This window comes from Oncorhynchus mykiss, chromosome 12 (genome assembly GCF_013265735.2).
Source record: "Oncorhynchus mykiss isolate Arlee chromosome 12, USDA_OmykA_1.1, whole genome shotgun sequence".
Lineage (NCBI taxonomy): Eukaryota > Metazoa > Chordata > Actinopteri > Salmoniformes > Salmonidae > Oncorhynchus > Oncorhynchus mykiss.
The window spans coordinates 73,431,409-73,445,066 of NC_048576.1; the positions used below are offsets into that span (position 1 = coordinate 73,431,409).

The window sequence follows — 13,658 nt, forward strand, 5'->3', positions numbered from 1 at the left end:
TTTAAGAATGTGAAATGTCAGAATAATAGTAGAGAGTGATTTATTTCAGCTTTTATTTCTTTCATCACATTCCCAGTGGGTCAGAAGTTGTTTAAATTGTTTAACTCAAACGTTTTGGGTAGCCTTCCACAAGCTTCCCACAATAAGTTGGGTGAATTTTGGCCCATTCCTCCTGACAGAGCTGGTGTAACTGAGTTAGGTTGTAGGCCTCCTTGCTCGCACACGCTTTTTCAGTTCTGCCTACAGATTTTCTATAGCATTGAGGTCAGGGCTTTGTGGTGGCCACTCCAATACCTTGACTTTGTTGTCCTTAAGCCATTTTGCCACAACTTTGGAAGTATACTTGGGGTCATTGTCCATTTGGAAGACCCATTTGCGACCAAGCTTTAACTTCCTGACCGATGTCTCTGAGATGTTGCTTCAATTTATCCACATAATTTTCCTACCTCATGATGCCATCTATTTTGTGAAGTGCACCAGTCCCTCTTGCAACAAAGCACCCCCACAACATGATGCTGCCACCCCGTGCTTCACGGTTGGGATGGTGTTCTTCGGCTTGCAAGCCTCCCCCTTTTTCCTCCAAACATAACGATGGTCATTATGGCCAAACCAGAGGACATTTCTCCAAAAAGTATGATATTTGTCCCCATGTGCAGTTGCAAACTGTAGTCTGGCTTTTTTATGGTGGTTTTGGAGCAGTGGCTTCTTCCTTGCTGAACAGCCTTTCAGGTTATGTCGAGAAAGGACTCTTTTTACTGTGGAAATACATGCTTTTGTAGCTGTTTCCTCCAGACTCTTCACAAGTTCCTTTGCTGTTGTTCTGGGATTGATTTGCACTTTTCGCACCAAAGTGCGTTCATCTCCATGGAGACAGAATGCGTCTCCTTCCTGAGCGTTATAACGACTGCGTGGTCCCATGGTGTTCATTCTTGCGTACTATTGTTTGTACAGATGAACATGGTACCTTCAGGGGTTTGGAAATTGATCCCAAGGATGAACCAGACTTGTGGAGGTCCACAATTTTGTTTCTGAGGTCTTGGCTGATTTCTTTTGAGTTTCCCATGATGTCAAGCAGAGGCACTGAGTGTGAAGGTAGGCCTTGAAATACATCCACAGGTATGTCATTTTATGGAATTTTCCAAGCTATTTAAAGGCACAGTCAACTTAGTGTATGTACATTTCTGACCCACTGGAATTGTGATACAGTGAAATAATCTGTCTGTAAACAATTGTTGGAAAAATGCACAAAGTAGATGTCCTAACCGACTTGCCAAAAGTATAGTTTGTTAACAAGAAATTTGTGGAGTGGTTGAAAAACGAGTTTTAATGACTCCAACCTAAGTGTAAGTAAACTTCAGACTTCAACTGTACATTTAGGAGTGTGTAATTGTTTGTCCATTCTGGATGGGGTTGTGGTGCAGTGGTGGACGTTGCATGATTCCAGTGGTTGAGTATGACTACCATCATATGGTAGTACTAGAAGCACACTCACTTTCAGTTTACTCTACTCAAATTACTGCTTGACACTAATTGTTTTAGAGAGCATTAATACCATTCCTGTTGTATTCATCTAAACTAATAACTTTTTAACATTTTATTTCTTGGTGCTTGTATGATATGAAATGTTTTGGTGGACATTTGACATGATTAAACATGACAATTTAATGGAGTCATTTTTAAAGGTTTTGACGATTCATTCATTTTGCTTTGTGAAATGGTGAATTCCTATGTAATAACAAGTCAAATTGAGGCATTTAATTTCAAATTGTCTTCAAAGGTTTTGAGGATTCATTCATTTTGCTTTGTGAATATCTACATTTGTTCATTTTTATACTGAATTATGTGATATATTGTACCTGTACTAGAAATGTATGTAGATTCATTTGCAAAATTGTATATGTGTGTGTTGTAGAAGAAAATCTGGGGATTCAAATAAGGAGATTAGTAGTTACAGCTACATGCACAGTATCTCAAATGTAGCTGATTGATTTTTAGTGACATAGTCCAGCTTTACACCTTAACAGCTGAACACAAAGAAAGATAGAGCCTGCAACAATCCAATACACTATGCTGACCGTATAGCACAAACTTTGTTATTTGTAGATGTGGCATATTTCTATAGTTATATTGTGGCTTGTCATCCTGGCATAGTCATTGCCTTGCTCAAGTTCTATGACTTGCAGTGTGTGACTTCCCTGTAGATGTAGCACCATACGTATAGATCTATGTGCCTTCAACTAAACAGATATGGCTGCTGCTTGTTGCATTTTTGGTGTTCTTGTGATGAAACGGTTTCAGGATATACAGCTGTATGAGCACGTAGTCTAGGAGGTTTTTATTCCCACTGGCTGATATACAGAGCTGTAAATGTATGACATTTCTTTGCATTCTCAATGGTTCGTTAAATATTTTTAAGGAAACCTAATTGTTATTAAACCATTATTAAAACCCGTCTGTTCAGCAATTACAATTATGTTAAATCCATATATTGATACATTTAATCTATAAATGGTAAGTACATTATGATTAGACTTGGTTGTTATATGGTCTGTATTATGTGTGTGTGTTCTAATTTTTTCCCAGGAGGAATAAACGAAATGCTTCTTAACCATTTTACTTATGCAATATCTTGAGACATTGCATCTTTAACAATAGGTTATCTTTTGCTTGTGAGTTTTGTTGTAGAGGGGTGTAAAACGATCCAAACTGCTTTGCATTAATACTGTTCATGTCATGTGTCTTTGACTAACGATGTGCCATGTTAACTTTGATGATACACCTGTGCCTTGTTCCTGTTTCTCACTAGTATTGACCTGGTATCCAGGACAACCCCACATTTAGTGATTCATAACTCTTATCAATATCGGTCTGTCCCTGTGTACAGATGTAGGATCTTCATTTGCTCATTCTTCTGTTACTGAGAATATTCCTGCACAGCAGGAAATGCACATTTGTAGTGTATTCAAGGTTTAAAAAGGCTTCTAAAGTTTGTCATTTCCACTTTAAAATATCAGACTAGATTTGCCCTAACGAAAAATGTATCAACCCCTACAAAAATGTCAATTTATTATAGTCCAACACACAATTTAAATTTCCTGTTGCTGCAGGATTATTTTCCTGCTGTAGCGAACTGGCTCAGATTAAGATCCTACATGTGTAGCCTACAGCCGCATGTGAATAACAATTAAATAAATGTAATGTTGAACACTTCTGTTTTTAACTGCATGTCTCATGCTTGACTTCCATTGACATGTGAGGACCATTTAGGGTGAATTCGGAAAAAGTGGGACACTTTGCATTTCCGTCTTCTGTAACCTCTTTCGACATCTATCCAACCTATTAGCCCAACACATGATACATTTCTGAAATCCTCCAGATGTTTCCTAATCACACAAAAACACTACTGTTGATTTCATATTCACAGGAGGCATGACCATATTTTTAGTTTGCATTTGGTCGACTATGACACCTAATTGTACTTCAACGACAATTACATTTTGTGTGCTTAGGAAACATTTGAGGATTTCGGAAATGTATCATGTTGGGCCATTATGTTGTATAGATGTCTAAAGAGGTTACAGAAGATGACAACGCAAAACATGTTCCGCTTTCTGAATTCACTCAAATAACAGTACTACAAGACATAATTAACAGGATATAGTACTACAAGAACCAGAACCTAAATACAGGTGGTCCCCAATGTAAACTAATGTAAATCTTTCCTCCATTAGTAAAGCCTACTCCATCCTGTCCTACTTTAGCTAGCTATGGTTGGTAATGCGGGACAACAACAAAAATGAAAGATAATACAATTACAAAATGTAAAAATATTGGCAACATTATGTATTTTGATGCACCAGTACATAATATTCACATTTACATCAACATTTGACACAGTGCATTATGTATGATAGTTTTACTAATTTAACAACAAAACAGAGAATCTATGTCACTGATTTTACCGTGTGCTTCCCAAGGTGAGCTTCCTGTTTGAAGCTTTCTCTGCCCCTCACTGATGTCACCAAATAAGTGGTGATTTTGACCAGGCTTTTAGTAACAATAGTTTAAGATGTTCTCTTGTCAGACCAAAAAATAAAAGCATCAGGATTAATCTGTCCCAGATTATATCATGTCCAACTCTTTCCCGAATTCACCCTATGCATAGTCCTACAGGTTGAAATGAAATGTGTATATATTATATATACAGTACCAGTCAAAAGTTTGGACACACCTACTCATTCAAGGGTTTTTATTTATTTGTACTATTTTCTACATTGTAGAAACTATGAAATAACACACATAGAATAATGTAGAAACCAAAAAAGTGTAAAAAAAAATCTAAATAGATTTTAGATTCTTCAAAGCAGCCACCCTTTGCCTTGATGACAGCTTTGGCATTCTCTCAACCAGCTTCACCAGGAAAGCTTTTTCAACAGTTTCCACATGCTGAGCACTTGTTGGCTGCTTTTCCTTCACTCTGTGGTCCAACTCATCCCAAACCATCTCAATTGGGTTGAGGTCTGATGATTGTGGAGGCCAGGTCATCTAATGCAGTACTCCATCACTCTCCTTCTTGGTCAAATAGCCCTTACACAGCCTGGAGGTGTGTTGGGTCATAGTCCTGTTTTAAAACATGATAGTCCCACTAAGTGAAACCAGATGTGGTGGTGTATTGCTGCAGAATGCTGTGGTAGCCATGCTGGTTAAGCGTGCCTTGAATTCTAATTAAATCACTGGCAGTATCACCAGCAAAACATCACACCTCCTCCATGAGGGAACCACACATTGTGGAGATCATGCGTTCACCTACTCTGCGATCTCACAAAGACACGACGGTTGGAACCAAAAATCTCAAATTTGGACTCATGAGACCAAAGGACAGATTTCCACCGATCTAATGTCCATTGCTTGTGTCTCTTGGTCCAAGCAAGTCTCTTCTTATTGGTGTGCTTTAGTGGGGGCTACTTTGCAGCAATTTGGCCACGAAGGCCTGATTCATGCAGTCTCCTCTGGACAGTTGATGTTGAGATGTGTCTGTTACTTGAACTCTGTGAAGCGGCAGGTAACCTAGTGGTTAGCGTGTTGGGCAAGTAACTTAAAGGTTGCTGGATCGAATCCCTGAGCTGACAAGGTAAAAATCTGTTGTTCTGCTCCTGATCAAGGCAGTTAACCCACTGTTCCCCTGTAGGCTGTCATTGTAAATAAGAATTTGTTATTTACTGACTTAGTTTACAGCCTAGTTAAATATAAAAAGCATTTCTTTATGCTGCAATTTATAAGGCTGGTAACTCTAATGAACTTATCCTCTGTAGCAGTGGTGTACCTCTGGGTCTTCCTTTCCTGTGGCGGTCCTCATGAAAGCAGGTTTCATCATATCGCTTGATGGTTTTTGTGACTGCACTTGAAGAAACTTTCAAAGTTCTTGAAATTTTCCGCATGGACTGACCTTTATGTCTTAGAGTAATGATGGACTGTCGTTTTTCTTTGCTTATTTGAGCTGTTCTTGCTTTAATATGGACTTGGTCTTTTACCAAATAGGGCTACATTCTGTATACCAATCCTACCTTGTCACAACAAAACTGATTGGCTCAAACACATTAAAAAGGAAAGAAATTCCACAAATGAACTTTTAAGAAGGCACACCTGTTAATTGAAATGCATTCCACATGACCACCTCATGAAGCTGGTTGAGAGAATACCAAGCGTTTGCAAAGCTGTCATCAAGGCAAAAGGTGGCTTGAAGAATCTCAAATATAAAATATATTTGGATTTATTTAACACTTTTTTGGTTACTACATGATTCCATATGTGTTATGTCTTAGTTTTTATGTCTTCACTATTATTCTAAAAATTTCATTTTATTTTTTTATATTTCACCTTTATTTAACCAGGTAGGCAGGTTGAGAACAAGTTCTCATTTACAACTGCGACCTGGCCAAGATAAAGCAAAGCAGTGCGACAAAAACAACCATACAGAGTTGCACATGGGATAAACAAACGTACAGTCAATAACACAATAGAAAAAACCCACAATAGAAATCTATATACATCTATATACAGTGTGTGCAAATGTAGTAAGATTAGGAAGGTAAGGCAATAAATAGGCCGTAGTGGCGAAATAATTACAATTTAGCATTGTGCAAGTAGCATTGTGCAATTTACAGAAGGGCCGTGTACAGGTGCAGTGATCGGTAAGCTGCTCTGACAGCTGATGCTTAAAGTTAGTGAGGGAGATATAAGTCTCCAGCTTCAGTGATTTTTGCAATTCGTTCCAGTCATGTGCTGCAGAGAATTGTAAGGAAAGGCGACCAAAGGAAGTGTTGGCTTTGGGGATGACCAGTGAAATATACCTGCTTTAGCACGTGCTACGGGTGGGTGTTGCTATGGTGACCAGTGAGCTGAGATAAGGCGGGGCTTTACCTAGCAAAGACTTATAGATGACCTGGAGCCAGTGGGTTTGGCGACAAATATGAAGCGAGGTCCAGTCAACGAGAGCATACAGGTCGCAGTGGTGGGTAGTATATGGGGCTTTGGTGACAAAATGGATGGCACTGTGATAGACTACATCTAATTTGCTGAGTAGAGTGTTGGTAGCTATTTTGTAAATGACATCGCCGAAGGCAAGGATCGGTAGGATAGTCCGTTTTACGAGGGTATGTTTATCAGCATGGGTGAAGGAGTCTTGCTTGCGAAATAGGAAGCCAATTCTAGATTTCATTTGGGATTGGAGATGCTTAATGTGAGTCTGGAAGGAGAGGTTACAGTCTAACCAGACACCTAGGTATTTGTAGTTGTCCACATATTCTAAGTCAGAACCATCCAGAGTAGTGATGCTAGTCAGGCTGGTGGGTGCGGGCAGCGATCGGTTGAAAAGCATGCATTTAGTTTTACTAGCATTTAAGAGCATTTGGAGGCCAAGGAAGGAGTGTTTTATGGCATTGAAGCTTGTCTGGAGGTTTGTTAACACAGTGTCTAAAGAAGGGCCAGAAGTATCCAGAATGGTGTCGTCTGCGTAGAGGTGGATCAGAGACTCACCAGCAGCAAGCGACATCATTGATGTATACAGAGAAGAGAGTCAGTCCAAGAATTGAACCCTGTGGCACCCCCATAGAGACTGCCAGAGGCCCGGACAACAGCCCCTCCGATTTGACACACTGAACTCTATCAGAGAAGTAGTTGGTGAACCAGGCGAGGCAATCATTTGAGAAACCAAGGCTGTCGAGTCTGCCGATGAGTATGTGGAGATTGACAGAGTCAAAAGCCTTAGCCAGGTCAATGAATACGGTTGCACAGTATTGTTTCTTATCGATGGTGGTTAAGATATAGTTTAGGACCTTGAGCGTGGCTGAGGTGCACCCATGACCAGCTCTGAAACCAGATTGCATAGCGGAGAATGTATGGTGGGATTTGAAATGGTCGGTAATCTGTTTGTTGACTTGGCTTTCGAAGACCTTAGCAAGGCAGGGTAGGATAGATATAGGCCTGTAGAAGTTTGAGTCAAGAGTGTCCCCCCGTTTGAAGAGGGGGATGACCGCAGCTGCTTTCCAATTCTTGGGAATCTCAGACGACACGAAAGAGAGGTTGAACAGGCTAGTAATAGGGGTGGCAACAATTTCGGCAGATAATTTTAGAAAGGAAGGGTCCAGATGGTCTAGCCCGGCTGATTTGTAGGGGTCCAGATTTTGCAGCTCTTTCAGAACAACAGCTAACTGGATTTGGGAGAAGGAGAAATGTGGAAGTCTTGGGCGAGTTGCTGTGGGGGGTGCAGTGCTGTTGACCGGGGTAGGGGTAGCCAGGTGGAAAGCATGGCCAGCCGTAGAAAAATGCTTATTTAAATTCTCAATTATAGTGGATTTATCGGTGGTGACAGTGTTTCCTATCTTCAGTGCAGTGGGCAGCTGGGAGGAGGTGTTCTTATTCTCCATGGACTTAACAGTGTCCCAGAACTTTTTTGAGTTTGTGTTGCAGGAAGCAAATTTCTGCTTGAAAAAGCTAGCCTTGGCTTTTCTAACTGCCTGTGTATATTGGTTTCTAGCTTCCCTGAAAAGTTGCATATCACGGGGGCTGTTCGATGCTAATAATAATAATAATAGAGGAACGCCATAGGATGTTTTTGTGTTGGTTAAGGGCAGTCAGGTCTGGAGAGAACCAAGGGCTATATCTGTTACTGGTTCTAAATTTCTTGAATGGGGCATGCTTATTTAAGATAGTGAGGAAGGCATTTAAAAAAAACAAAACAGGCATCCTCTACTGACGGGATGAGATCAATATCCTTCCAGGATACCCCGGCCAGGTCGATTAGAAAGGCCTGCTCGCTGAAGTGTTTCAGGGAGCGTTTGACAGTGTTGAGTGGAGGTCGTTTGACCGCTGACCCATTACTCCCTGAGTTAGATAGACAGAGTTTGTGAGCCTGTGTCCCAGACTCCCAGGATCAGAGAAAGAGTGACTGTGATGGAGTTTTCTACAATGATGATATTCATTTTAACAGAATCATAGTTTCCCTGTCAGCTGTGTATACCTACTGATTAAATAATGGGTATAGCAAATACGAGAACCTAACATCGACAATAACCAGTAGATGTCGCTAATACATCATGTCAAAACCAGAATTACCCAATTTCATCACAGAGCCAGTATGTTCGCATTGTCTACTACACACAATCTCATTAACTGTAACATGTATGTATTCAGTGTCTATAAAACGAGGAATTAATCAAAAGTAAATTCAAGTATCGACCATGTGTAGGTAAAGTCACATCACAGTTGTAAAACATTTAACTCCAAAGGTGGCTGTTTTACAATTAACTAAGGATGTATTCATTATCTGCAATTATTCAGGATACCGTTTAAATAATATGTATCATTAACTGTCCAATAGCCTAAAGAAGAGCCTTAGTAACAAAACGGCACTTTCGTTTTTAAATCAAAACTCATCCTTCTTACAATTCATAAATGCACAACGTATTCAATGACAGTCAGAAGCCAATTTATTTCTGATTAATTAGGTAAAAAATATTACGTAGAATATTAAGTGCAATTACATTCTGTTTTAACTGATTTAATAACACATTTTTCCTATATATGCACTCATACAGTGAGCCGTAGAAACAAAGGTGAAACCTGTAAACCACGGAGCCAATCAGCGACCTGCAATTTGTTTAGGGCTATTAAAACTCAAGGCGGTCTTTTCTGTCTTTCCCTCAGTTTGTTCGGATCTGTCTCTCCGCCGTTATGGGATTATTATCACACATCGACAGGATCTGAATGAAGGCTACTTTTGCAAATGAAGTCTTGGGTTTACATGTTTAGATAGCAGTACCTCACAAAGCCATCTGTACAGACATCGCAATAACGTGTAAGAGGTTTGGGTACCATATGAGAACAGTGGAGCTGATCACTCAAGTTGTACTGCGGAGTACACCAAGACCAAGGTAATTGTACTGCTTTTGCTAATACTTCTTTATGAATGAATGGCCACTGTTCTTTTATTTTTATGAGTTTATAATGCAGTATTTCACAATGTAAATTTAAAGTCAGCTGAGTGAGATCACACCAATATGTAAAGGATTCACAGGAATGACAGCCAGCAAGAAATGTAATACAGTAATCTTTTGTGGGAATTTATTAACAGGGTCACTTTACAATGCCAGTACTACCAAGTCAGGAGATTGCCACCAGATTCAAGGAGAAATGGATGAAGCTTCACCCAGAAGACCAAGACAATGAGAATGGTTCAGTGCACCTGGATGACAGTCTCACCAGCCTCCAATGGCTCCAGGACTTCACCATAGTCAGTGCGAGTCTAGAAAGCCTACCGGGCTCCACTTGCCAGCCGTACCAGCTGCCTCAGCCCAGCCACCTGCACCCTCAGGGCTCCGACTCCCCCTCCAGTCCACCTGCTGGGGACACTGCAGCCTCCGGCATGCCTCAGAGTGCAGGCAGCCCCATCACCTCCAGTGCCTCAGCCAACAGGACTAGTTACTACTCACTTCACCCGACAGTGACCAACAACCAGCACCAGATCACTGTGCCAGCCAAGTCCCTGGAGGAGGTAGACTTCAAGACCAACCACGAGGTGAAGCCTCCCTACTCCTACGCCACACTGATCTGCAGAGCCATGCAGGCTGGCAAGAAGAACAAGATCACACTGTCTGCTATCTATAACTGGATCACAGAGAACTTCTGCTACTACAGACACGCTGAGACCAGCTGGCAGGTTAGTGACTCAGTCTGTCTTCTACATTATTGATCAAACCTGAGAGAGGTACACAACATGGGGGGAGAGAGACGGGTGGGCGATTGCATGCAACTAATCCCTCAGAGATACAGTATTTATTTTGATGTTGTATGGAAAATAAGTTCTAGGCCTATCGTGGTTATATTTGTTCATCATTGACGTAACCGTGGGTTATTTCTTGTTTGATGTTTTGGGGGAAATAAGTAGAAGATGAGTAGACATCATCGGACAGGAAAAGGCGCAACTCTCGCTGACCATTCAAACGTGTCGTTTTATTAGACACGTTTAAATGATTGACGTTGTTTGATTTTCTTGGAATCTCTGTGATGGGGACTATATGATTCAGGAGTATAACGAACTTAAATTGTTATTACCTTGTCCTGACGATGCACATTTGACATGTTATAACCAATGATTTATATATACACATCGTTAGGTGTGACATTATGACGATCCAGCAACAAATGACAGAGCATCTTTAGTAAGACTACTATCAGTTAGCTCGTCTTTTCATGAACCCCCATTCTATTCTCTCCTCAGAACTCTATCCGTCATAACCTGTCACTCAACAAGTGCTTCATGAAGGTTCCCAGGCAGAAGAATGAACCAGGAAAAGGGGGATTCTGGCAGATTGACCCTCAGTACGCGGACATGTTTGTCAATGGAGTCTTCAAGCGCAGGCGGATGTCAGCCATCCATTTCAACACCCAGAGACACAGCAAAACCCAAGGATCATCCCGTAACCGGAAAACCCAGGAGTACCACCAGCATTTTCAACAGGCCCACTACACAGTGTCCCACAGAGGAGCAGGTGCTGGGAACAGACGCAAACTTAGTGGCACAAAGTGGGAGACAGTCCATAAGTCACCACTGTTGACACCGGATCTCATGGAACCAGAGGCACTGAAGGGTGAACTAGACTGGGCCATGGTGTTTGACGATGTTCTCAATGGGAGCAGCAATAACTTTGAGGATCTAGACATTAACCTAGCTCTGAACTCCCTGGGGTGTAAGGTGGAGCTCTCCCAGCAGGATCATGGCCGGGCCTGGCACCTGGGGAGGTGGTGCAGCGGAGGGGCTGACCGGGACCACCAGCAGGCCTGCAGGTACATGGAGGTGACCACCATGGGCTGCTACAGCATGGAGGAGATCCAGCAGCACCTCAACCTGACTGGGCTGCAGCAGCCACTCCCACAGCACTTTGAGGAGCCGACACTGTTCCCTGATGAGCAGCAGAGGCACCCCTGGGAGGAGCTGAAAGAGGAGGTGCAGGCAGTGCCTATCACCCTGGACCATAGTCTCAGCTTCTGTGAAGGCTTCTTCACTGAGATGCAGCCATGGGGGACAGCAGAGTCTTATATGTGACACCCTCACCCAGCACCAGCCCCAATACTGAACACGCAGTCCAGCAGGAGGCCAGAGGACCTATAGACTACTGTTTTGCTACATTAGCATCATGGATTCATTCAGAGAAACATACTTTAATTGATTTATTTTTTAATCTGAGTCAGATTTACAGTGTTTTTTATGTGCATTTCTATTTGCTTTTTGATTGTTTGCATCTATGAAATAAACATGCTGTTTTTAATGTAGCATTGAATGTCTGTTATAGAACTAAATAAATCGATCCTAATTAGCAACCACTTCATTCCAAAAATCTATACACTAAAATCTATACACCGGTCAAAAGTTTTAGAACATCTACTCATTCAAAGGTTTTTCTGAATTTTTTGCTATTTTCTACACTGTAGAATAATAGTAAAGACATCAAAACTGTGAAATAACACATATGGAATCATGTAGTAACCAAAAAAGTGTTAAACAAATCTAAACATATTTTACATTTTAAATTCTTCAAATAGCCACCCTTTGCCTTGATGACAGATTTGCACACTCTTTGCATTCTCTCAACCAGCTTCATGAGGTAGTCACCTGGAATGCATTTCAATTAACAGGCGTGCCTTCTTAAAAGTGAATTTGTGGAATTTCTTTCCTTCTTAATGCATTTGAGCCAATCAGTTGTGTTGTGATAAGGTAAGGGTATACAGAAGATTTGATAAAAGACCAAGTCCATATTATGGCAAGAACAGCTCAAATAAGCAAAGAGAAATGACAGTCCATCATTACTTTAAGACATGAACATCAGTCAATCTGGAAAATGTCAAGAACTTTGAAAGTTTCTTCAAGTGCAGTTGCAAAAACCCTCAAGCGCTATGATGAAACTGGCTCGCATGAGGACCACCACAGGAATGGAAGACCTAGAGTTACCTCTGCTGCAGAGGATAAGTTCATTAGAGTTACCGGCCTCAGAAATTGCAGCCCAAATAAATGCTTCACAGAGTTCAAGTAACAGACACATCTCAACATCAACTGTTCAGAGGAGACTGTGTGAATCAGGCCTTCATGCACGAATTGCTGCAAAGAAACCACTACTAAAGGACACCAATAAGAACCAACTTGCTTGGGCCAAGAAACATGAGCAATGGACATTAGACAAGTGGACATTTGATATTTTACACACACATGAAGGATAAGCAATAATTTCTGATGAAAAAACAAATGTGAAAAATGTGTGTGTATAGTGTTTTGGAACTCTTCACATATTAATATAATATAATTTCATAATCAGTATTTTGTGGGCAATCAGATCAGACATAATGCAAGAGAGAGTTGTGCCGTGACAGTTTTCTAGCTGTCCAACCGGCTGCATTATGCTCTGAAAGTCTTCAACTGTAAAACTTGATGATTTTTTAATATTCTTTCCATTAGTAGATATTCTAAAAAGGCTCAGGATTACCTAACATTAGTATAGCCATGGTTGTAAGGGTATGTTATGTACATGATGTTTTATGTATGATTCAAGTAATACAGTTAAAACTTGAAAATACTGAATAACTTTTTCAGCATAGATGGTCATCTCTTTGGCAGTAAGTTTATCTAAATGTGCATGTGATGAATGGGGTGATTAATTATTGAATGATTAAATAAAAGGCTGTAAATAATGCATTCATTAAATAAAGATAGTGGACTTCAAAATAAATGCTTTTGTGATGTAGTTTCTATGATCTTCCTAGGGATAGGAAAAATATGGAACAAAGTAAATAGGTGTTAACTTGTGGAATAGACACCAGCTGGAATAGGTTTTAACCAATCAGCATTCAGGATTAGACCCACCCGTTGTATAAATCTCATTATAAACTGGGTGGTTCGAGCCCTGAATGCTGATTGGCTGACAGCACTAGTATATCAGGCCGTATACCACAGGTAGGACCATTTTTTTTATTTTTGCTGCTCTAATTATGTTGGTAACCAGTTTATAATAGCAATAAGGCAACTCGGGGGTTGTGGTATATGGCCAATATATCCTGTATCCAGACACTCCACTTATGTCACGCATAAGAACAGCCCTTAGCCGTGGTAT

General features: G+C 40.7%; 1 protein-coding gene across 1 annotated transcript; it reads left to right on the top strand.

Annotated features, from left to right (window-relative positions):
- Nucleotides 1-8,360: 8,360 nt before the first annotated feature.
- LOC110538457 (forkhead box protein J1-B) lies at nucleotides 8,361-11,974 on the top strand. Its single transcript, XM_021625289.2, has 3 exons — nucleotides 8,361-9,431; nucleotides 9,632-10,216; nucleotides 10,778-11,974. The coding sequence occupies exons 2-3, from the start codon at nucleotides 9,644-9,646 to the stop codon at nucleotides 11,600-11,602; spliced, it is 1,398 nt and encodes a 465-aa protein (XP_021480964.2). The 5' UTR covers nucleotides 8,361-9,431; nucleotides 9,632-9,643; the 3' UTR covers nucleotides 11,603-11,974.
- The last annotated feature ends 1,684 nt before the right edge of the window (nucleotides 11,975-13,658 follow it).